Source organism: Erythrolamprus reginae, chromosome 1 (genome assembly GCF_031021105.1).
Source record: "Erythrolamprus reginae isolate rEryReg1 chromosome 1, rEryReg1.hap1, whole genome shotgun sequence".
Taxonomy (NCBI): domain Eukaryota; kingdom Metazoa; phylum Chordata; class Lepidosauria; order Squamata; family Dipsadidae; genus Erythrolamprus; species Erythrolamprus reginae.
Window position 1 is genome coordinate 197,285,932 of NC_091950.1, and position 26,546 is coordinate 197,312,477.

Below are 26,546 nucleotides of genomic sequence, written 5' to 3' on the forward strand. Positions count from 1 at the left end.
TCTCCATGGAAATGGTCCCTGATGTCTAGACTTTGGGAGTTGCTGCACTTTAGCTTAATATTTTCTAACCACTAATGTGTAAAAACCAAGTCGATTGAAGCAAGAGATTTACTTTTTGAAAAGTACCATTGTGAGATAAAAATGACTTGTTATTCCACACCAAAGTGTAACTACAAAAGACCATAAATTGAAATCAACAGTTTCAACTGAATAGTTAACAGATTCTCTCTATGAATTCCCACAAATATTACCTTCAATGGCAGGACTGTATTGAGACATCACATTACTAGCCAAAGTTGGTAAGGAGACTGCCACAAAGACCATCAGAAGGCAAGCAATTTTATATTCCTCCTCTGGACTAATATTTTCTGAAAATGAATTCAAATTAAAACAATTTATTGGGGATGAGTGGGTGTTCTAGAAAGAAACACACCTTAGTTTAATCACTGAAAAGAAAGGTGAAGGAAAATGAATTGCTACGACATTAATGATTTCTAAAAAAGGATGCTAGAGGAGAGACCAGTAAAGTGTGTGTATATATAACTATATATAACTATAACTATATATATATATATATATATACACACAGCAAAAATATGCGACACACACACACACACATATATACATATGTGTGTGTGTGTGTGTGTGCGTGCGTGTGTCACATAGTTTTGCTGTGTATATATATACGCAACTATATATATATATATATTAAAAGAAGAGATGAAGTTATTAAGAATTGGAAACTTAGAATGAGTTATAAGTAAAATGTTTTTAAGGACCATATTCATTTCAACTTGGTTGAAATGAAAACACATGTTTGTATCCTAGATAGGGGCCAAGATAAATAAACTTAAATCAACTTGGAAACAACAACCAACGACTTAGTAGCCAGCCGTCAACAAACACCTCAATCAACTACTAAAAAGTCACACACAACCAGGAACCATATAAATTATCACACACAGATCTTGCATCATTATCCTGGGAAATGTATATTTGCCTTCATTTGTGAAACTTAAATCAAGATTAAGTATTTAGCCACCTCCTCCAGCTGCATGCATTCAGTTTTTCATTACTTCAATTTCCCCCCCATAAATAAAGCATACAAATAGCAGCAATAATCTTGAAATATTTTATCTTGTAAAAAGAATGTTGATTGAAAGGGAAAAAAACCTTTGTGTGCTCTAAAATAAAGGGAAATAAAATCAACAACAGTTGATTTCATGTCAGTAAATGGCTGAATGCAAAAGTGTCACATAACACTCACTATCCATATGACTTATAATCTTGCCTGATTTTTGAGAAGACAGAGCTACAACCAGGGCAGGATCTATTTCACATGGGAGTCCTGCAGCCGATGAGAGCTCATATACATTCATTGCAACCTGAAAAACAAAACACTGCTGTAGAATGAAATATGTCACTAGACCATATGAAATTTAATTAGATTAAAAACAGAATTAGGGAAAAGTGGAAAAATTAAAATGATTTGAAAACTGCTCTTGAGATGCACTAACTGAGAATCTAAGTAACTTCATGCACTTGTGCTGTTAATGCTTCTTGTCTCATATAGAAAAGAAGTATTCTAGATGTCTTCTGTAAATAAAATCTGATTTTATTTCAAAGCAAAAGTCTTATCATTTTAGAGGATGAATGCTCATTATCCTAAAAACAATATTTGCTGCCTGTGAACCATGCAATTATGTACATTTATTAAATCAACCACCCAACCGTCTTTCAAATTTTTCCTCTGCTATGCTTGGTCACATATTTAGGTGTTCATTGATAGAGAACAATTCTATCCCAATGCTTGTCAGAAAAAACATCGGCTGGTGAATATTGCTGCTACAAATTCCTCCCATCCTATACTTGCTTGCATCTGTCTCTTAGAACACCTCAGACCAAAATGATTTTAAAATATCAATTTGTGTAAAGAAGATTTCAATAACTATACTTTAGAAATTCTTGCTAAATGTAAAAGTAACAATAAATGATTATTCTCTTTCCTCTTTCACTCCCTTCCTGGGTACGACTCTATTCTTGCCACTAATGATAATTTAGCCCCAATCTTTCCCAAGATATCACTTAATATTTTTGGTTACTATAAATAGTTCTTCATTATATGTGTTGAAGATAACAAAATGTGGAATTGTAAATAATCACAAAAGCACAATGCTATGATTCTTTTTATCACGCTAATTAAAACCACCCAGACATTCCACAGCTACTGTGGTGTACTGTGGTGTATCATATTATGATTTGATATATATTCTTCATATATATTATGATTTGATATATATTCTCCAGAAAAAATTCTTACCTTCATATCTGTCTCTCTTGGAATGTGGTCCTTAAAGTCTTCAATTGAACTTACAAGGAAAGGAATGTGATAGGATAAAACCTAGGATAAGGGAACACAGAAAATAATTTATTTCTTATATCTTTTCTCCCTTTTGACAGCAATTTATAATTTATGCATATATTTATCCCATGCCATCCTCAGTTTATGCATGGCAGCTGTATTAAGGCTACCAAGACCTTATTTACCATTTACAGTTTTAGCACTTATTTACTTTTACTTTTGTAATATATTTCACTCAATATACATCAAGGTAATTGAATGTGTTTTACAGAAGAATTGCAATGCATAACACAGTACTTACATCCCTAAGCGCTTCTTGTGCAAGTGATCGGAATGATAAAATAACACCAATAATAGTCATCCTCTTCAAAACACTATCAACAGCTGGAAAAAAAAAATAAAGACTGTGAAACAGAATGACAATTTTTCATTAAGTTACACCCATAAACAGTATTTTTTTGTCCATGCTGAGTTCTATAGCACAGCAGCCCCCAATCTTTTGGGCACCAGGATTCTAAGGATAAAGGTTTTTCTGTGGACTGCAAGAAGCGTGGTTTCGCAAGCTTCCCACATCACGTGGATGGAGCTTCTTCACTTGTTTACATGGCCCGGTTGCAGGTGTGCCACAGGGACTCCGGCTGTGGGAGGTGGAGCATGAACCAGGAGGAAAATATTTGCATTTAAAATCTCATGGACATACCCTCCTGGCCCGAAATCCCCCCACCCCCCAATTTCTGGAGGAAGACCCTTGCCTTAATGGATGGAAATGAACTAGTAAAAGGAAAATCAAGACACAGTCCTATACAGAGAAAACTACAACCAAGGTGAACTGAAACAAGTCCTGTATCAGATACAAATCTACCATAGAAAATATATTTCACTTAAGCATATCAAAATGGAAAGCCATCCTCCACTCTACCATCTCATCCTACAGGAAAATAATTAATCCCAAGTAGTCCCAAGGCCTGGAAATTGGAGAAAGTGGCATGCCACTTCCTCTTTCAAAACTAAGAGAATAACTTTTTTTGGGAAAAAAGAAAAGTCTGCAGTATCTCCAGATAACCATTCCCATTTGCCCCAATCCAGTTGGCCTTTTGCAAAGCTTTGAGAACTTGGGTAGATACCTGGGTCTGGGGTTCTGAATGTGTTAAGGGCCTTGTTACTTGGCTTTACCATTAGTTGATTAACTAACCATCATGGCTTCTGCCTGTATTTTACTGATTTTGTGGATGCTTTTATTGCTTTAATTTTTTTAAAATTATTTTAACTATACAATTTTAGAACTGTAAGCTGCCCAGAGTCTCCTGGTTGAGTTGGTGGCTATAGAAACTGATGAATGAATTTATTAATAAATACATCTCCAGCTGGATTTAATTAGCTAAGATGATCAAGGGTAGAGCACAGTGGAGTAGCCTCAATATTCGATTTAAAACTCTGCATTGAACATAAAAGTAATTCCATATAAATTAGCAAGACAATGGCTTAATTACTTCAGCTCATTCTGCAACTTTCTCAAACCTAGCCCCCACCAATCACTGGCTCTGAATTCTGAATGAAAGGTAACAAACTAAAAAGATTAATTTAAGTCTTGAAATGCAAATCAAATCTAAGACTGAATGAAAGGGAAAGAATGAAAAAAAATGAATGCTCTTTTTCCAGAAGCTTGTTTAGAATCCACTTTGATGTCCTCTTCTTAAAATTCTTGCAATCTTTTTTTTTTAAAGTCTTTAGTTTTATTTGTGAGTTTCATTCAACTAATGAATTAAATAGGTTGTTGTATCAACAATATATGACTGTTCATAAATTTATGCAATTCATTAATGAAAGTCCTGTTATTTCTAATGTTAATTTTAGTCTTTATTTGAAAGCGTTGGTCTATTGTGGCTATTTTTTGTGTGTCACTGAGATTATATTAACAAATATGAATGTTTGCAACTTTTATTGATTAGAATACGTACATGACAATCTTTTGAAGAGAGCTGCCATCTGATCCGGTTTATCAAAACTGGTCCTCATTTGCGTTAGTACTTCAACATTCTCAACCACAAGTTTCTAAGACGAAGCAAGATCTCAGGTCAGGCACAGATCTGAGTATAGTAATAAGTGCATGCTTTAGAACATTTCAGTGAGGCAAGCAGGAAACAGCTCACGAAATCCAGATCTTCCTACTATTTGACCAGAAGAACTATGTCATTACACTATTTTAGCCTAAATACACAGCAAGCAGAAAGCTTTGGGTGTAAGAATAAAAGCTCTGTCTGCTTCATAAAGCATTTATTGTTCTAATCATCTCACAAAATTGGCCATAGCAGGTTTGGAATAACTGGATTGCATTCCTCAATCTGGACTAAGATGCCCTGAAAAGAAAGTAGAGCAAAGCAGAGCAGAGCAGAGCAAAAAGCATAGCAGGGCAGACTAGAGAGCAAAACAAAATAAAGCAAATTATAAATAACATTCTCTGCATAATATGCAAAGAAAATTGAAAGCATAACTATAGCAGAACGCAGTATCCAACACAGTACAACATTGGTCCACATCAACATCACTTTTACAGGTTTTCTTCATGGAAAAATAACTTACATTTTCTGAGTTTGGTCTGGCTAGAGCTTCAAAACATTGACTTCTATTATTCCTTCTTTTATTTTGGCAGCATTTTTATAGTAAATCCTTTAGACTAATTTATAAGCTATAGTAATTTGCATTCAAAGAATTAAAGCTATAGCTCTACGGCTACATACCATATCACTCTGCATGATACTACATCTCAAGGATGAAGTTTCCTGAATCATTACTGGATTTCCTTAAATTAGGGATAGACAACTTTAAACCAGTCACATTTCGTATTTCAACTTCCATCAAGCAGTCAAGGCAAGAAGTTGTGCCTCAAAGTATCAAGGAGACATTCTTTAATGCAGAGCTAGCCCAGAAAGAAGTGGTGCAGACAATTTGGGGCACATTATATTATGCCCTTGACACTCTTGTTTTATGCTGCATTGTTAAAGTGGGTTTCTGGGTAGAATGTAATGTGCTGGAAAATCATATAGAATCTTAAATGGGTTTAGGATATTTGCAGTCTTTTGTGTTCAACCCATCAGAACAAATAGCTCTGGCATACACCAGGTCCTGTCCATAAAGAAATATGATTTTTGTAGGGTTTCAAAGTCATGCCTTCTCTGTGTTAGTACCTATCCTGTGGAACAGTATCATCTCAGATCAGCAATTCTGGATTTTTATAAAGGCCAGGATGTCCTCCTAGGCACTGAGCCAGGATATTAAACCTGGTGGTGGATTTGTGGTTTGGTCTCTATGGATTAATATTCAATTTTTAGGTCTGATCATTGCATATTATTATAAATTTAAGTTTCTATTTGTGGCATTATGCTGTGTTGACTTGATTACTTGCTGTGTGTGGCCACCATGAGGTAGGAGGTTATATAAATTGTTTAAATAGATAAATAGGGCATATGGCAGCCACAAAATGGAAAGTTATAGGTAATCAGATGTAAAAGATCTGTTCAGCCAATCCCAGGCATTTATGATTTATGGAGATATGCTGTCTGAGTATAACTGATATTTAAACCAACAAGTTTGTGCACTTAAGAAACTACATTTTTTTCCTAAGTGAAATGAATTTGCCATTAAGATGAAATGCAGGGAAAAATCCTGATGAACAAGGACAAAAGATGGTACTAATTTAAATAATTTGAGGGATACTTTATTTCAACACAAATTTGACTATAAAAACAGTAACCATGCAAGATTATTGAAAAGCTACCTTGAGTTCAGCAACCTGTGAAGATATATGCCACATAAGACTTTCACTTAAGAACTTCATACCATATGGACCAAGCAGTTCTGATAGGGCTCTCATTTCTAAGGAAGATAAATCACATTTATTTGTTTTAATATAATGCCTTAATATAATGCATGCAGTATATATTGGTATTCCGTTCTGTAAGCATCTTACATGCGTACGCTACCTCAAACACCTGCAACAGAAAATAATTTGCAATCTATTTGCTGCAATGTAAATGGATTGTGAAACTAGCCAGTTTGATCTAGTGAAGCAATGGCAAACCTTTTCAACGCCGAGTGCCCAAACCGGAACACATGTGCCTGCCTGCATTCTGCCGGGAACCCGAAGACCAGCTGGTCAGTGTGCACAAGCCTGTTTTTTGCCTGTTTTTAGGCCATTTTTGCCCCCCAAACTGGCCTGAAAACAGGCTGGCTGGTGTGTATTTGCGCGAAGGAAACCAGAAGAGCAGCTGGTGACGCCGCGGTGCCTACAGAGGGCTCTGTGTGCCACTTCTGGCACACGTGCCACAGGTTCGCCATCACTGATCTAGTTAGTGGTTAGGGCACCAGGCTAGAAACTGGAAGATCATGAGTTCTAGTCTCTCCATAGGTATGAAAGCCAACTAGATGACTTTAAGACTGATCCCCCTCTCTCAGCCCAAGCCATCTCACAAGATTGCTGCTGTTGTGGGGAAAACTGGAGGAGGATATTATGTTCGATGTATTCATTGCTTTGAGTTATTTTAAAAATAATAAAGGTGGGATATAAATAGAAACTCTCCTCACTATAGAAACAAACTTATTCTCAACTTTTGCTTTTTACATCATCTCCACTCCTTAGCTCCCTCTGATCCATCACATGTGTCACAGGTGCAACCTTTGAAGACCTTTGGGAATGTGAACTGAATTCTCTTTATTCCCCTCTGGATTCAACAATACAGCTTTGCTATCTGACTTCCCAATGTAGTATTTATACTTAAGGGTGTTACTTGAAAGAGTTACCTGACAGAAAAACTCTCAATATTTTCAAACGATGATACAAACATTTACAGAAAACCTACCTGAGATGTCTGAATATTCTTCTGCATTAAATGTCAGCTCATTTTCGGTAGGCAAGTTGACAAATGCCTTCATCGCAGGGAAATAAGCTATATGGCCATTACTGACTTGCCGTAGCAAAGTTTCCAGATACCTGGAAACAAATAAACAAAATTTATTTTCACAGCAGAATTCACATCATATCAATTCTGACAAGATCTCTATGAATCTTTGTCCTTGCTAATTCACATGTGACCATTTTCACATGTAATATTCAGTAAATATCAATTTCCTTAATAGGAAACTAAAAAACTTCACTTAATGAAATTCAGTAAGCTGATATACTAATTAATATCTCTGGTACAGCCTCTAAAACTTTGAATGTACTGAAGTTCTTTATTGAGGCTAAATGGACAATTTATTCCTTTAAAAAAAACTTTGGACAATATACAATAGACTTGGAACACATAATTGGGGGCTGTTAGATTTCAATTTATATTTTTCTGTGTAAAAGAATTTAGAATCTACTGGATCCCTCAGAAAATAATTTTAAAAGATTGTCTTAATCCTTACTACAAAGATGAATGACACTTGTCATTCTGTAGCGCTTAGGAGTTATTGCTAAAGTGAACTATGTTCTTCTTGGAAGGCAGTTGGATTTAAAAAATAAGGGATGCTTAATGTTAATGAGAGAGAGAGAGAGAGAGACAGAGAGAGAGAGAAAGAGAGAGAGACAGAGAGAGATATGAGTGTCTTACGGGAGATGGTGCTCTCCCCACTCCCATAGCGGCGGCTCCAGAGCTTTGATCCCTGCCTCACTTCCTCCTCACAGGCAGGAACGCGTTTCAAAACGCCACTGGAGGAAGAGCCCAGAGGATCCGAGTCCTGCGAGGTGTGTGTGTCTTGTGTTGGTGCATGTGTGCACCCACCTCTCGCTTGCTGTCTCTCTCTTTCTCTCCACCAGCCAAGAGTGCCTGCTTGGAAGAAATGGGAGCCACCAGACGAGGGAGTGGCTGCCTCTGCTGCCCCTGAGCGAGCTCAGCCTGGGTGTGTGAGGCATGTCCCCCCTTTCCCCAGAAATAGTTGGGGGGGGGTGCTTATTGAGGGAGGGGCTTATTTTAGCGCATGGCCTGAAAAGCCCTGTGTTGTGTCCCACCAACGTCCTGTGCAGTTGGCACCAGAGTCGAACAGTGAGAATGCTGGAGAAGACTTGGTTCCAGAGGCAGGGATTCAACCAGGTCCTTCAGAACCTCCAGAGACTAGAATGAGCGAAGAGGAAAAAGAGGCGGGGACTGTTCTCAATGCACGGGGACGCACAGCTGACTAAAGGCAGGAATGGTTCCTGAGCAGGAGGTCTCCTTGGAAGTAAGGCTTGGGGCTAATTGGTTACTCCCCCAGCCTATTTAATAAATGACAATGATGGAGTCAATTTGCAGGAAACCACTTCATCCATATTACATCCTGTCTTGAATTCAGATACATCTGTTCAGTTCTTGTTTTCCACTGACATTTTCCCTGCAAATTGCTTCTGGGCATTTTGCTAACCACAGTAAGATTACTGTTATCTGAAAGACTTTGCATCAGAATTGAGGTTTTTTTCCCTTGGACTCTTGCCAGCTGTTAATGAAGTTGAATTAACAGTCATTGTTCAGAAAAGACTGAATTAAACTGTATTTGTGTTTGAATGACTACTATGAAAGCTCATTAGTAGCCCTTAATTCTCTGTATGTGCTGTGTTCTTTGGGTGGGTCGCTGGGGCAAAACACCCTGTTAGGATTAATATCAGGACAGGTCGTATTTTCAGGGAAACACAGTACAGTGTTCCCTCGATTTTCGAGGGTTCAAACTTCGCGAATAGTCTATACCACGGTTTTTCAAAAAATATTAATTAAAAAATAGTTCGTGGTTTTTTTTCCTATACCACGGTTTTTCCCCACCTGATGACGTCATATGTCATCGCCAAACTAATAATTTTTGCAAATAAATAACAAAAATAATAATTATTGTTAATATATAATTATGTTTATAAATATCAGGATCACTAAATGTCTTATTCAATGGTGAGTACCAGTAATAATGATGAGTAAATGGTTGTTAAGGAAAGGGGAAATGGTAATTTAAGGGTTTAAAGTGTTAAGAGATGGCTTGTAATACTGTGCATAGCCAAAAATGGATTATTTACGTCCGCATCTCTACTTCGCGGAAATTCGACTTTCACGGGCGGTCTCAGAACACATCCCCAGCGGAAATCGAGGGAACACTGTAGTTTTTTTATTCAATTGTTCATAGAGTTATACTGATACTTAATGAAAACCAAGTTTTTAAAGAAATATTAATTACAATGTTTTTAAAGTTTAAAAATTGTAAACTTGGAAGTTTTCTTAAATTAAAAAAACAAGGTCTCTGACATATTCAGTTTCAAGCTGCATACCGAGGCAGGGCACACTATGCTCTCTTACTTGGGCACTCATTCTCAATCTTTTTTTTTTAAGTCTCAAAGTTCACCTCTTACAAAACGTAACAGAGGAAATAGTCATTCAAATTCTTACCAATTTGTGTACAGACTGGTGATGGTTGGCTCCCCATGGCTATCTAAATGCTGGGTTTGCTGAAGAAGGACGTTATTAAACACTCTTGTAATGTCAATCTGTACATAATTTTCTATTGACTGGAGCACTGTCATATAAGCTCTGACACTCGTTAGCAATTCTGAAGGTTTTGCAATTTCTTGTGTTGCCTGATTATACATTGTCATCCCAACAATTGACCTTTGTAAAAATGAAAGAAGTTATTAGCACATTAGTGTCATGCAGGTACTAAATGATCTAAGTGAAGAGTTCTCAAAAAAGCAAAATCTGGCTTTAAACTACTATAACACAGTTATTTATATCATCGGAACAGTCTGTGGTTTGCAGCCTGCTTTTCCAGTACCAATAAAGGGTTGCAATGAGGGGTTCTCTCTGAGCTTGATTGTTTTCTTGCAGACATTTCATTATCCAAACTAGTAACATCATCAGTGTTAGTAAGAAACCAGTTTTACTCTCTGTTTATATTTATAAGTTTATAGAATACAAAATGAGAGCAAATCACACGCCTTACTAGCACTGATGATGTTACCTAGCTTGGCCAATGAAACACCTGTAAGAAAACAACCAAACCTCATGAGTTTCTATTGACGCCAATTGCTTAGCCCATGATTGGCATTAAAATGTTTAACAGGCTAGACGCTTTCATACAGAGATGTTGAAGTATGCTTTGATCTACCTGATCTACCTGAACTGGTAGGATTAATCAAAAGCAACAAAGTCTCGTGTCTGTAAAAACAATAGAGGTGCCTATTGCAAAATGTCAACTGACTAGGATCTTTCCAATATTCAATGATTCTACTTGTTTTGATATTAAGAACAGGCACATCCCACCATCTAAACTTAAGGTATTTGTCATGAATATCTGATTGCTACGATCATAACCTTGGTAAATTATAAGTCTAAATGCTAATACTATAATCCCTGTAAGGTGACAAAAGGCAAAGCATAATATAGTTGCACAACTGAAAATAAGCAGCTGTGCAACTATAATGTTGGTCAGCACCTAATGCAGGGGTGTGTCAAACTCGCAGCATCATATTGACATATCATGACTTTCCACCACCCCTTTGCTAAACTGGGGGTGGGCATGGCCATTGGGTGATGTATCCTGCCCACGGGCTGCAAATTTGACACTCCTGACCTAATGGAACGTACAAATGGAAGATTCCAAAGAAGAATTATTCATGACAGCCAAAGGCCAACATTTAAAACATTTAATCGGACTTACTTGGTAAAACGAATTTCCAAGTGAGATGTTAAATACTCTCTTGGGGTAAAGGTGTGTTCCCATACGATCATGTTAGGAACATAATTGATAGAAAAGCAGAGTTCAGAAAGTGCTGTGTGCAATTTGTCCAGGCTTGAGTAGGTGAAAAACAAAGAATATGCAAGTCACATAAGAAAAGTTAAAACTACATAAATCTAAATGTAAATCTATATTAATTAATTAAAATTTATAGGCTGCCCTTCTCCTAAAATGGACTCAGGGTGACGAACAATAATAAAAATACAATAATAAAAATGCAATTTTAAAACCCCAATGTTAAAGCATTCCTACATCACTCGTTCATTACTATTGGCCGGAGCAGAGTATAATGCTCAACGGCCCAGGCCTGCCGGCAGAGCCGTGTTTATAAGGCCTTTTGGAAGGCCAGGAGGGTGGGGCCGTACAAATGTCTGGGGAGAGTTGATTCCAGAGGACTGAAGCCGCCACAGAGAAGGCCCTTCCCTGCAGCTCCGCCAGTTGGCATTGCTTGGATGACAGGACCTGGAGAAGGCCAACTCTGTGGGCTCTGATCGGTCCCTAGGATGTAAACCCCAATGTAATATATGCTATTTGAATGCAATTACAGTATATAATTCTTTGAGAGCTGTTAAGGCATCAGTCTAGGAACAGGAAAACTATGAGCACTAGTCTTGCCATAGGCACAGAACCAGGTGAGTGACCTTCAACCAGCCATTTTCTTTCTGTCTTGGAAAAAAAGGAACCTCCAACCCCATCCGCAGCCCATTAGGAACCGGGCAGTGGAAGTGGTGGGTGCATGTGCATGAACGTGTGCGTGTGTGAAGCTGCATTTTTGAAAGTGGCACATAGGCATGCACACAAAGCCATCCCCTCTTCCATGCTGGTGCAGATCTGCTGAATCGGAAAGGTTGGAGACCATTGCTGTATGTCAAGGAAAGTTTTTAAGCAGGATTCTCATTGATAAGGTCCAAGAGATGACAAACTAAACTTGGAACATTTTGTTAAGTTTAACTGGGTAGGGAGCATGCAGACCAATTAGTGCTCTGTAGCAGTAATTGGGGTAAAATATGAGAAATGTTCACTTTGTTGATTCAAAGAAAATATTTGATAAAGTGAATCGAATGAATTCAATTTTCTGCAAATGTGCTATTGAAAATTGACTAATGGATGTAGTAAGAATAGCATATGACACAAAAACATGCAAGAGAATGGAAAGCTTAGCAAAATGATTCAACACAAAATGGGGAGAAGGGCAAAGATGTGAAATGTTCCCTGATTTTTAAAATATATTTATGAAAATGTTTATGGTGATGCTATAGATTATGTTGGTTGGCATCATGACTGTGCACAGTGAAGCCCTTTGGCTGAGAAACCTGAATGATGCAGAAAATGTCAGGTAGATGTATGGTTTAAATTAAAGCATGGGCCTGAAAGTTAAACTATCAAATTAATTCATTAAACACCAAGGTGAGTGATGAATGAATATAGAATGAAATAAATGTATACGATCAGTGAAAAAAAAACAATAAAAACCAATATTGTGATGGTTTGGTCATGTATAAAAGGACAATGCCTGATTCAAGAGAAGGTAGATAGGTTAATCTTATGTCTCCTTTAAGAAAGGTATAGTTGATGCGGTTGATTATATTTTCAAAAGGCAAGGAGTGAATGAAATCATGTGTCATGTTGTAGAAACAAAGATGGCTTCAAGGATATAAAGTGATAGGGAGTTATAGTGAATGATATGACTGCAAAATATATTTAGCTATATTTCCTCTCCTTTCTCGTATCTTGTACTTTTAAGTAGTTTAACTATTTCTCCCTCATTTTTTGCCTTTTGCACAGCACTACTTGGCCTGGAAGGGAATAGCACGATATTTATGTATGTAAATAAAAGACAGAAGAAAAGTTAAAATAAATAGTATCTACTTAAAGATAAACAATCTCAGAATTACTCACTTGGTCACTACCAGCCTATTTTTTCTCATGCTTTCTACTCCTGGTTTTTCTCTTTCTGGTTCTCCTTTCTTACCCGTCTGTTTCTTTGACTTTTTGTTCACTGCTTGGCTAATGGTTTTGGCACAATGTTTTGGCAGTAACTTAAAAAAGGAGAGGAAAAAAATCAAAACAGATTACAATTTGCAAAAAAACCCTCCACAAAAACCCTAACTGATTTCATTTGCAACACTGTACTTTGTATCTTCAGTATCATTTTGCCTTTGATGATTTGAGTAAGACCGTCTATTTCCAGGATTTTACCCACTTGCAATGTAGTAATGACATTTTAAATTGAAAAAAAATATATTCTAATTTCTATGTATTCCAATTTATGAAAGGCTATGCTGGCTTCCGATTGAAGTAAAGACTGGGTTATGATGAAAAAGACTTCATTAAGAATTTAAATATTATATTATGTAACAATATCTAAATTGCTAGAATGGTCCGCCCAGCTCCGAGTCTTCGGAGAGGGGCGGCATACAAATCTAATAAATAATAATAATAATCTATCCCTCTAATTTTATGTCTCCCCCATGGTAGCCAAGTAAACTTTAAGCAGCTAACAAGGGTTAAAATGTTATAATATGAAACATGATAAACTCAAATATAATATAGTAAAACACATTAAAGTGGAAACCAGGTGCGTAACCTTTATTATTCCAGCAGGTTTATCATTCTGGCTCACATCAGAACTAAAGCTTCAGGGGTAGGGCCTATTTAGTATTGGGGATGTCTGTTGTTCCATAGGATAGGTGCTTTAACAGAGAATATACACCCTACAGATCCCGGAAGGTAATTCTGTTTAATTAACAGAACCTGAAGCAACCTTTCAGATCTTGTAGGATGGGCAGTTAACTGGAGATAGATGATCTCACAAATATTCAAGTTTTTTTCTTATTTTATATATTTTTCATTTTATGTAGGTGACATTTCACATAGAATTGGGGGAGAGGGAGACAGGTTTGGCTTTTCAATGTGAGTAGGGGACAAGGTAAACTATGGAAGACAAGGGTTACAGGCAGGGATAAACAAAAAAAAAGTGTAATTATTGTATAGTACTGACTTTCATTTAGTTACAATACAAAATAATGAGATTTATTTCTCACCTGGTCACTTAAGGTACATTGCTCTGTACAAATATCTGTGATAAGATTCCGGGCCTGTTTAGCCATTTCATCCAAAAACATGTTACACAAGGAGAGACTGCGATCACCAATGTGGTGTCTCTATCAAGATAGATAAATCGATTTTCAATTTATTTCTACTCTTTTAAAATTAGGAGATCATTAATAATAATTGAAAATAGCTTTTAAAAAATTATTTGAACTAGCACCATGGCAAATAGGTGATATTCTTTATAGATTAGTCATTATATTAAAGTATTTGGTTATACACACTGAGCAACAGAATGAAATCTAACGAATAAACAAATATATTAAGTACACATGGCTAGACCTCCCTTCAAAGGAATTGACAACATTAAACAGATGACATGCATTCTTACTATACCTAGCTAACCTCTTTCCATCCAAATATATGTGAACCAATATCAATAATTTTATACCACACGTTTAAAAAAATCCTTAACTTAGAAGAAATGAAATTAATCAGCTAAAAATGATCTTTCTATTTTGCTGAGTTGGGGACGAGACAGAAATGTATTCCTTACTTTCTGACATATTACCTCTAAACCAATTTTGCCCCCTTTCTTCAACATTAACATAAGCAGACTAAGTCAGACTGATCTAATAGGAACCAGGCTTTTCTACCTGAACCAATCTTAGTTCAGGTATCAGCTTATGTCCAATGTATTTTAAGTTTCTGCTGTCCAAAGGGTCACTTATGGAAATTTTATTAAACTAGTTGGCATATTTGAACACTAATTTAAAATTTAATGTTCTTTATCTATATGTGGGTATGAGTGAATTCATAACCAGCCCTCTGTTTTTTATTCGTCAAGAATGGAGGAATTTCTAATACAACAGACAAAATTTTGAACTGTGTTCAACCAGATTGTGGCTGACGAAGCAGACACCCTAATTCAGTCTTGCCTTTATATACATAAAAAACAGTATGATCCTCTAGCTTCTCTTTCTACTTATGCAAGGAATACTTTAAGTCACAGTATTACCTCTTCTGGGCACAGTTCATGGGTACAGCTCATAAAGTGAGTGCAAAGCAGTGGAAATGCAATTGAGTATCTGGACTGGGAGGGCAATTCCAAGCACTGCTGAAACATCTTCTCAAAAGCACGACTGTAAAAACTGTTAAGAATCATGATTCATTTTCACTTTACATGGAAAAAGTGTTTTATATCAATAAACAGTATAAAACATGTTACTAAATGCATACATTTAACATACCGCAAAAGCCTTAACACCTATCTTTGTCGCCAGGCCTGAGGCAATTAGAGCATGCCCCCTCTTCTTTCTGACCATGAAATATTGTGTGGGTGTGCTTGAATTAATTGACTGATTTTTAAATATAAGGGGATTTTAGCTTAGAATTTTAGATTTGTTCACATATTATTATTGTACTGCATTTTGTGAGCCACCCCGAGTCCTCGGAGAAGGGCGGCATACAATTTTAATTAATTAATTAATTAATTAATTAATTAATTAATTATTAATAATAATACCAGAAATTGTACCCTATATTCTATTTATACAATAACTGGGACCATCTAAAGACTGAAACATGATATAACATATAAGAGCTTCACAAATTATTCTAATAAAATTAGAGGAATAAATATATTTAGAGCAATAATAAATTACAACAGAATCAATCTTCATTTCAAATGTTTCTGAAATAAATAAGTCATCATGGCCCTCTTGAAAGAAAAAAAGAGCAGAACTGTCTTTTAAAAATTCAAGAAGGTCTTTTAAAAATTGAAGGTTTCTAAGTGGATTTTGATTAAAAAACAGAACAGCAAAATAATGAAAAAGGGTTCCCATAGTCTGTTAAGTCACCAGTATAAAAACTGAGACACTTGAATTCTATTCCTGGCTTAGGCACAAAGTCAGCCGGGAGACCTTAGGCCTGTCAATCTCATTCAGCCCTGTAATATATCCACTTTTTAAAAATGCTGCCAAAAAACTGCAAAGGGTAGTTTCCAGGAATCAAAACTGATTGGGTGGCACAATTTTTCTTCCTTTGTTGTTGCATTCCACCACCAACCGCCAAACAGATGAATGGCATGGCTGGTAGCAGTGATCTAATTCTACAACCATTGCTAGCCTTGTCTTTGGTAACATCTCCTTTATGGCCTCCATACAAGATATATTTCTTCCCACCTCAGGTAAGCTACTGTCAATAAATACTGTATTTTTGCAGTATAAGACGCACCTACGTTTTGGGGAGGAAAGCAAGGAAAAAAGGCCTCTGCCTCCCAGCAATTTGTCAAACAGCAAACAGCACAGATGATATGCACTGTTTGCTGTGTATTTCACAGCAAAGAATTGGAGAAATGTACATTATGGCAGTATATTAATGCCAGAAAGTTTTCTTAAATGTAACCACATTAACTCCTCCCAATTATTTAAATAGATCTACTGTACTTCAAACATGACTAAGTGAGGGTTTAACTCAGCTGCCTTATGTAGGACATTGTTACATTTCAGATTTTACTTTTACAGTTCTTTAAAATTGATGTGGTTTTTTGGAAGTATTCTCTGCTATTTAAAAGAAGATACCATAGCACTGGGCCACTTCAGAGCAAGCAATTTTTTTTAAAAGCTTCTTCATTTTGTTAAGTTAATAATAAAGCAGTCTTTAAAAAATAAGTCTAATAATTTGAACATTCTATAGTCATTTATAATTATTGACTTACCTCCTTGCAGCAAAAATCAAACAGCCAATTTCAGCATAATCTGCTCCCTCCAGCAATTTGCCGCCATATTTTACTTTCATTTTAGCAGTTGGCTTGCCTGAAACTTAATTCAATCAGCTGAGTGCTGGGAGGCAGATAGTCAGTGGCTTGTGCTAAGCAGGCTTTGCTGCTATTTGCTGTGAGGAGGTAAATTGCTGGCAGGTATAGACCAAAGAGTGGGGTGGTGGTGGATGGGCAGGGTATATTTGGTATATTAGACTTACCCAAGTTTTCACCCTCTTTTGGGGTGGTGGTGGTAAAAAGCTGCATCTTATCCTCCGAAAAATATGGTATATAAGCAATAGCATGGCACAGAGGCTAGTTTAATCAACTAGATTAAATTGATACAATTTAATAAGATCAGTAGCTGTATTCCCACTCTTTTGTCGGTATCAAAGGACTAAAATCCAGATTAAAGTAGTTTCCTTCCAATCTCTGAATTGAAGTAGCTCATAATATGTACTAATACGTGCATTCTGTAACATCTATTCAAAACTGTTCTATTGAATTAAGTAGGGCCTAATAAACTGCAATTTATTAAGAATGCAATCTAATCATGTTAACAGCAGACCTTATACAGTATTTCATAATTTGTACATTTTCTTTAGAGTTGGACTAATATCAAAAGTTCAGAACTAAATTAAATGACATACCAAAATATAGAAAGATCCGAGGTTTCAACCAACATTTCAACCAAAGAGTCTACCATTTTTGTGTGGAAAATTATTGTATTCATCATCTTTCCAAGTTCTCTGTGGTCAGCAAGACTAAGTGAAGCCTTGGACACACTAGTATAAGCCTGTAAATATAAAACAAAAGCAAAATAAACAAAAGAGGGATCCCAGGCTAAGACGTATTCCTCTTAGAGAATCTGTCACCATTTATATGGAAATATTTATGTAATAAAATTGAATGAAAAATAAAACATAATATGCTTTTGTTATATTTTGCTTAACTTGGGACAGGTCAGTTTTAGCAATCACCATTTGGAAAATTTCAAAATGCTCCTTAACAACCTTTTATGCATAAACAATCTCTTTTTACAATGGCAGTTTATTTATTTTATTTATTTAGTAGATTTATGTGCTGCCCCTCTTCGTAGACTGCAAATAAGTAAATTGAAAGAGTCATTTGAGAACCTAGGAAGACTATTTTTCCAGTTACTTTTGTTTATCATCTCAATTTAGAACTATGAGTTACCGGTACTTATTTTCCTTATAAAAAACATTTATTTCTTCAATATTTTTATAAAGCTATCTGAGTCAAATGAATGCCAAATCTGATTAAAATAGTAATGTGCAAATTAGAAATTAAATAAATGTTACTTGAAACAATATGTTTACAGCCAAAACCTCTTATGTTCAAATGCAGAATTAAAATTTTAAGCATATTTTCCTGTAGTATTTTTTTAGGGATGGGTGAAATCCAACATTGTATAAAAAGATTAGTATGTTCTTCCAATTCTTGTTCTTTGAACAACTGAGGAAAACCAGACTTTACACATTATCTCAAAAGCAACTTACAAAAAAAGTTTATTTGGGTTTAACAATGGGTTCTTTCTACAAGGATACACTTAGGGTACATGCAATAAATTCATCAAGAACAAACTACAAAACCAACTCTAAACTGATTTGGCTATGCAACTGTTATTACAGTTCTCTATTTGTAACACTTTATTTTACATTTCTTCAAATAATCTGGTGCTACCCTGCCCTTTTGCTTTAAACAAGGGCCATGTCTAAATGACTAATAATGTTTATTTTATGAAAAGGCTTGTTCTCCAGATTAAGATATCTATGTGTTTTAGAGCTCTTAGAAAATATAATGCCAAAAATAGCAATAGCACATAGGATTACATACCACTTTACAGTGCTTTACAGCCCTCTTTAAACAGTTTAGAGTCAGCCTATTGCCCCCAATAATCTGGGTCCTCATTTTACCCACCTCAGAAGAATGGAAGGTTGAGTCAACCCTGGAGATACTCAGAATTGAACTCCTGCAGATTCTAACCACTGTGCCACCACGGCTCACATATTCAACATTCAAGCCTGATGTGGTGATTGTTAGATGACTGACACTAGCTTGCCATGTTAGGTGAACATAAATGAATGGTTCATATGCTAATCCAAACAAATGCTTCTTCTGCCCAGATATAGCTAGCACAAGCAATCACAAATTGGAAGCAGTTTTGTCAACTGAGCAGTCTCTACAAGGCCTTGCCAGAATAGCTTGTATTTTCACTGAAACTCTCTCAATGTTTGATTTAATAGAATTCTACCTCCTGACACCAAAGCAGTTTAAAAGAAAAATCTGATCTGAACATTGCTTTTAAAGCCCATGCAGGATATTGTACTACTGTAGCTCTTTCCAGCATGTCCAATAAGAATCAATGAAATCATATAGGGAAGTTATGCAAGTACAAATCAATGCAATGCCTTTTAACATCAATAAATGTAGGAACACATTGACAACAGAGATATTGAAAAATAACATTTTTCTGCTTGTCAGCAGCAAATTATTGTCTAAGACTAACAAGAGGTCTTTTTGTTTTAAAGGTATGAGTTACTGCAATATAAAACATATCCTATGATTATCAGATGAGAGATGATTAATCAATCAGGGACACATTGATTTATTTCACCATAAAAGACATGGAACAAAGTATACAAATGTCCATTAAAATCTGGGCATATTTCACCTTTAAATTGACATATAATTTGTTGAATCAGACCAACGTTATATATTGTATTATAGTTTTTTTTAAAAAAATAATGGAATATACTTAAAAATTAACAACTCAAAAATCAATGGAATATTTGAGAAACTATCCTTCCTCTCACCAGGCAGCGCCCATGTAGGAAATCTTAAGTTTTTATATTTTGCTCTCTAACCATATGAATGATATAGAAATTACCAGTTCTATTGGAAAAATTCTAGGCCTGTTAATGTTAATTTGGAGATTATTTTGTTCCAAATAACCAAACCCAGATGGTCATATGCAAATTATTCAATTTACCATCCATGCATGAACAATAGCAATAGCAAACATACTTTTTGCTGGTAGATCAAGATGGCAGCTTTAATCATTTAAGTTCATTTATTATTATTTAGTAAATTCACTTATGCTCAGGAAATATAGCTCTGAAAATATGAAATCATAAACTTAAAAATTATTAGCTTAGCTGAAAATGATTAGCATCTAGAGCAGAAAAAAGTAAAATACTTTAGAATACAAGAGGATAATTCTTACCTGTAATCTAAACCAATCAAGCCTCATTCCTCTAAAGTCAAATACCTCTCCATCTTCAACTGCAGGATAGAAGGAAATGAAAAATCAACTTGGTAACACATTATTAATGCACAATCTTAACATGTTGTATTTAATGTGTATGCTTTTTAAATAATGGGGGTTTTAGGCTTTTAATGTTAAATTGTTATTTTACACTTTTAATATTAGATTTGCTATTGTATATTGTTTTATCACTGTTGTGAGCCGCCCCGAGTCTGTGGAGAGGGGCGGCATACAAATCTAATAAATAATAATAATAATATAAGAATTTTGCCGATTATTTTTAGTCCTATGCAAAATATGTTTCAAAAACACATGCAGGGGAAAAAATAATTCAAAGATGCCTATTAATTGGTTAAAACAGCTGCACGAAACACACAATTCTCTATATATTTGTATGCACAATATTGTTCAGAATAATAAAAGGCAGGAATCAGCACTTTCAAGCAAGAACACTTTCACTGTTATAGGTGCCTCTGAATAAATAAACAGATAAGATACAATAAAAGTTCGAACCCCACAATGTCATTTGTAAATATTAAGATTTTGCAAGATGTGGATATCTCACAAGATTTCTACTCTTCTGCTGCACCCTGGTGTAAGTGTAGCTTTTAATGAAGAATGAAGAGTAGATAACTCATCTAAACCATACTCCTTTTAAATCCTTTAATTTCATTCTCATTGTTATTCATTCATTCTTTCATTCATTCTCTCTCCCCCTCCACTTCTCCCTTCCTCTCTCTCTCCCATACACACACACACACTCTTACCTTGTTTGACGCTCAAAGAGGTCATAGTGTTTACAAAAGAGGACATAATGATGGATTCATCTTCAGGGCACACTGAAAGATTCTAAATATTAAAATGTATAAAGAGAACAAGTTAGAGCATTACTTACTGTTATTTTTCAGAGTATGAGACACACTTTTTTCCTGCCTAAGAGAGGCTGAAAATTTGAGTGCGTCTTATACTCCAAATATAACCAGCCCCTACCCTTCAGCCTCTGGCAATCCTCTTCCTGGCTGCAGAGATTGCCACTGACAATGACTTGTGGTTTTTGGCTACCCACGTTGCATTTTCAGCCTCCAAACACTCATGCGGTGCCCCAAATGGCTTCCTGGAACAGCTGCTGCCTTCTCTTACTCCTTCTCCACTTTAGTCACTAAAGCTCCCTCTGAGGATCAGCTGTGCTTTTGAAGCTGTTTTTCAGCCCAAACACAAGCAAAGCAATCATCCATGCTTTGTCTGCTTTACTAATTGCTGCTCCCTCCGACAATCAGCCGTGCTTTAAAAGCATAGCCCCAATCATCCCCAACCTCAAAACGAGAGCGAATGAATGTGGTGAAGTTTATCCCCCACCAACCCAATCTCAAAACCAGCAAGTGAACTAATGCGCTGAAGCTGACCAGGCTAAGAAATAGCCAGATGAATAGCTGGTATACAGAATCCCCCCCACCCATATTCCTCTCCAAAAGCTCAGGTGTTTCTTATACTCTGGTGTATCTTATACTCCAAAAAATATGATAATTCTGTAATCATTAACTGCAAGTTACCACAAAAGGGAATTCTTATATGCACACACAAACACATTCTATCTCTATATATTAATGATAAAAAGGTGCTTTGAAAGCCATGTAAGTGTGGATTTAACAAGTGTCTGCAATTGTTTAAAGCAGCAAATTCTTTTCTTGGGATTGTTTCTTATGAATGAAATCTATGTATAAAAGAGTTAGGGTAAAGGAGAGTACATAATTTTATAGACGGGTTATTAAGAAAATAAAATCAACCAACAAAATTTAATCTGAAAACTGTTCTTAATATTCTTTCATAGCTGTTAGGCTAAAATAATTTAATTACAAACAAAAATGAACTATATTTTTAACATTCCCTACCCCGATATCTATATGATATAATCCCAAGAAATTATTGATGAAAGCAGGAAAACTAGAGATTTTAATTAAAGATAGTTGAGAACTTTCAAAAGTCAAATGCTGGCATTCAGGGATAGCCAACCTAATAGTTACTATCAAATGCTTTAGACAATTTGTCTTAACCATGCTAGGTAGAGCTGAAATGTGTGGCAGTTTAATTCATGGAAGGGAACTTCCTCGTGAGCCTCAAAGTGCCATATAAATGACTGATTTTTATAAATACCTTTCTATCTGTATCTCTATTGTATAATTTCAATGTGATTATCTGCAGGACCATCGGGGGGGTTTTTTTTTTTTGGAAGCTATCCAAACATGGAGAAAAGGCCTTCTAAAAATGCCACTGATGGCCAAGGTTCACTCTTAAAGGGTTGGAGCAGAGGTCTTCAATCTGGGCAATTGTAAGACTTGTGGTCTTCAACTTCCAGAATTTTCCAACCAGCTTTTTCCAGAAAAATTTCCAGAAAATTCTAAGAATTGAAGTCCACAAGAGAATTCTGGAAGTTGAAGTCCACAAGTCTTAGAGTTGCCAAGTTTGGGGACCCCTTCCAAGGAACATATTTCCTCTGTTTAGATGCAGTCACAATGTATTCTTTTCCCCAGGTTTTTCTCAATTAATGCAAGTGTTCTTTTTGAACATACATTTTTTAATTTTTGTCTGTAGTTTGCTGTTCAATTTCTGTTACCCATCCTGACAACTCAGCTATGATCATAAATCAAATTAAAAGATAACCAAAGGTTACTAAACTACACTAATAAAAGAGGGGCGAGAGGTACTAGTTGTTTGCTTTTATTGTTTTCGCTTCTGCTGGGATGTCCTCACATGCCTTTTCCTTGTTGCAACAACCTTCAACTTTATTATATGCATTTATTGTTTAAAAATATAAGCACATTGGTAACTATTTCCTCTTCTGAACATCTTAATGACTCTTTGATGAAGAACAAACTTTGAGCCCCATCTAGTGGACACTAGAAAAAGGTGAGTTGTCCTTCCAGACAAAATACGAAGCCCTTAAAAATGTTGTTATCACTATAGGAAACACAGGCTTTTACACTGACTTGTAATTTTAAAAAATAAACATAACAGTACTGTATTTAATCCAACTCTTGCAAATTGTATTAAATTTTATGGCAAAATCTTCACCACTCACCTGTACAAGTTCATTTAAAACAACTGCATCAAAACCTGATAGATATTGAACATAGTATCTTTGCATCACTGGGCCATATTTTCGTATGTGTGCTCTAAGCTCTTCCATGTAGAAAATCAGTTCTGCTATGTGCCTGAAGGAATAGAATAAAACAGATGGAAAAAAACAGTAAATTTGAGTGAGTAGGAAAAGACCTATAAGCTCGGATGACTTTGCTTTTTCACCATTAACTTAATTTATTATTTTTATTATTTTATTATTTGGATTTGTATGCCGCCCCTCTCCGAAGACTCGGGGCGGCTCACAACAAGTGCAACAAATCATAAATAATCCAATTAATTAAAATATTTAAAGATTTAAAAAAACCCATATACTAACAGACACACACACAAGCATACCATGTATAAATTAAACATGCCCAGGGGGAGATGTTTCAATTTCCCCATGCCTGACGGCAAAGGTGGGTTTTAAGGAGTTTACGTAAGGCAGGAAGAGTAGGGGCAGTTCTAATCTCCGGGGGGAGTTGGTTCCAGAGAGTCGGTGCCGCCACAGAGAAGGCTCTTCCCCTGGGGCCCGCCAACCGACATTGTTTAGTTGACGGGACCCGGAGAAGGCCCACTCTGTGGGACCTAATCGGTCACTGGGATTCGTGCGGCAGGAGGCGGTCTCGGAGATATTCTGGTCCAATGCCATGAAGGGCTTTAAAGGTCATAACCAACACTTTGAATTGTGACCGGAAGTTGATCGGCAACCAATGCAGATTGGTTGTCTCATTGGTTAATGAGACAGAGTTGTAAAAAGAAGAGAATTAAACAAGGTATCTCGTGAAAATATTACATGAAAGTATCTTTTCATGCAAATGTAGATGTGCAGGCAGAGCTGGGAGGGTGGTGTTAAATGCATCATTAATTTAGAGCCCTTGTGTTGGTACAAAAGACACCCCCACCCCACCCCCCGGAATTCTGTCAATCCACAGCACCAATTTAATTTTGATTGTTAATTGGCTAGGTTCTTGAGGATACATTTCACTAGTTCATTTATGCTGTGATCGTATAAATAGTCTTGATTTTTTGTGCCTGATAGCAAACGCTTTATTACTGAAAAAGCTTTACGTTTGTCCCAGTTAAGCTTATATAATTATATAATTACCATTGTATAAGACACCACTCGAAAATAAGCCCTCCTCCGAAAATAACTCTTCTCCCAAAATAAGCCCTCCACCAAAAATAAGCCTTCCACCAAAAATAAGCTCTCCCCGAAAATATCTAAACATATGAGCATCCAGTGCCTGCCATTTCTTCTGGTTAGGGAGACAGAGCTAGAAATCAGGCAAGACTGGAAGAGGTGAATAAGATCTCCCCAAAAATAAGACCAAGCACTTATTTCAGTGTTCAAATATACTTAAGGCAGGATCTTATTTTGGGGGAAACATAGTAAGAAGAAAAATATTAAAAAGCCAATTTGAAAGGGGACAATTGGAAAGGATGAATCATTTTTGGCACCATCACTTGTTCAATGGGAAGGAAGATCTAAGGGAACCAAGGAGAAGGAGGGCCACCAGTAATGCTATGGTTTCTTGAGATGTAGGGCATTTTCCTAACTCTAACCCTCGTCTAGGATTTATTTCCTGCCAGTTTCAGATATAAAACATGTGAACACAGTATAATAAATCTCAAAAAGTAAAGTGCTCGACCCAGGAACAAATGTGTGCTGTGGTTCTACCCATTCGTATTTGTGATGTAGTTCTACCCATTTGGAACTATTCAGTCTCTTAAAATGCTGCTCTTGACAATGGAAAGGTTACCCTATTCTGCTATAGAGAAAAGACAGAGGGGAAGGGTTAAAATGTTCCTGTTTAAACAAGCCAACAGAGATGGATATCTAAAACAAAACCTCTATCATAAACAAGGCATTTACTGAACTACTGGCAATCGATTAAAAATGATGGCACACATCCAAGAGCATTTGCAGGGAATATTCTCGTACAAGGAGTTATCCTTTTGAGAGAAGCAATTCTACTGGAAAATACCATGCCATCGGTTGATAGGTCCGTAAGGTCCCATCAGCCTATAAGGGACAATTTTCACAGTATCCATGGATGGGCTTATTTGTGTGCACGCACACATTAACTTTATGTATGTGTTCAGTGTAGTTTTTGCTTGTTGCTGACTCATCAAATATCACCACAGAACAAACTGGTTTTGAGATCTACTGTAGTTTAAAGATTGCCTTACAGCACAATTATCCATGTATGTGAATTTATTAGCATAAATATTTTTAAATCTCTTTAAGATATTGATAACATTTTTGAGATCTTTTAGGTGAGAGGTATTGGAACATTCTTTACACTGAAGGACCCGGTGAGCATTAGTATAGCATGCACATAATTTATCTGTATCTTATTTATTTATCTTACTTATATTTTTAAGATATTAAATTAATTAACATTATTAACACATTATTCTCAAAGACTTGCCAGCAGCCATTTCACCATCACTGCAATAATACAGTAAAGATATGCTGATGGGAACATGTTTCAAATTCCACTTTAGTTATCTACATGGTGATAGTACAGAAAACAACAGCAACAAAAAACCTAATAAAGGTATTAAATACCTTTATTAATATGACATTTTCTGTTGGAGTCCTATTACTTTCTTGTCTGTTCACTTTCTATAGACAAATTAATGCTTTTGGAAGCCCTGTCCAGTCTCATTTAATTAATAAATGTTATTTTCAATTTGCATTTTATATCCTATTTTTATTTTTCAACTTTCTAAACACTGCTAGTAGTTAATATTTTGAATGAAAGAAACATTTGTATTATGATCAAGCTTTTATATAGTTAAGTAATGCAGTTCTTGATGCAATACTAGTATGGCACATATTCAAATCACCATGTCACATAAACCGTGCTTTATAAATCTTGATATATAACTTTCAATCAATATGCAATACCATGTTTTGATATAATTTCATTTTTACAAGGACCTCTCAGGAGCTGTTATAGAAAACATTTATTTAATCTATCAAGAGATAAATGTCATCTTGGGATCCCAGGATACAAGTAACACCCAGTATCAAAAAACAAACATATCATATGGCCCCACAGTGTTATTCCAGCTATTGCCTTACTTATCTATGAAATCATCTGTGCTTTTCTTAGGCATGTTATCGGCATGTCGAAGCAGCCAAATAATTTCATCACGAGCAAAGGATAGTGCCATAAATACAAACAGAGCCTGAAAAGAAAGAGACACATTTATTAATGCAATTCATT

At 35.9% G+C, this 26,546-nt stretch overlaps 1 protein-coding gene across 9 annotated transcripts in view; it reads right to left on the reverse strand.

Annotated features, from left to right (window-relative positions):
- NCKAP1 (NCK associated protein 1) overlaps positions 1 to 26,546 on the reverse strand; it is a 75,221-nt gene that overhangs the window by 3,102 nt on the left and 45,573 nt on the right. For 5 of the 9 annotated variants that reach the window (XM_070731890.1, XM_070731892.1, XM_070731888.1 and 2 more), the window contains 17 exons: positions 26,402 to 26,508; positions 23,267 to 23,399; positions 20,958 to 21,039; positions 20,149 to 20,207; positions 17,552 to 17,697; positions 15,159 to 15,291; positions 14,134 to 14,253; positions 12,989 to 13,128; positions 11,012 to 11,143; positions 9,745 to 9,963; positions 7,219 to 7,349; positions 6,138 to 6,235; positions 4,321 to 4,414; positions 2,664 to 2,746; positions 2,321 to 2,401; positions 1,268 to 1,385; positions 252 to 368 (listed from right to left, as the gene is read on the reverse strand). In XM_070731890.1, the coding sequence (XP_070587991.1) occupies positions 252 to 368; positions 1,268 to 1,385; positions 2,321 to 2,401; positions 2,664 to 2,746; positions 4,321 to 4,414; positions 6,138 to 6,235; positions 7,219 to 7,349; positions 9,745 to 9,963; positions 11,012 to 11,143; positions 12,989 to 13,128; positions 14,134 to 14,253; positions 15,159 to 15,291; positions 17,552 to 17,697; positions 20,149 to 20,207; positions 20,958 to 21,039; positions 23,267 to 23,399; positions 26,402 to 26,508 (1,993 nt within the window). The remainder of the gene's footprint in view (positions 1 to 251; positions 369 to 1,267; positions 1,386 to 2,320; positions 2,402 to 2,663; positions 2,747 to 4,320; positions 4,415 to 6,137; positions 6,236 to 7,218; positions 7,350 to 9,744; positions 9,964 to 11,011; positions 11,144 to 12,988; positions 13,129 to 14,133; positions 14,254 to 15,158; positions 15,292 to 17,551; positions 17,698 to 20,148; positions 20,208 to 20,957; positions 21,040 to 23,266; positions 23,400 to 26,401; positions 26,509 to 26,546) is intronic. The other 4 variants (XM_070731895.1, XM_070731894.1, XM_070731891.1 and 1 more) reach the window with 1 other exon arrangement.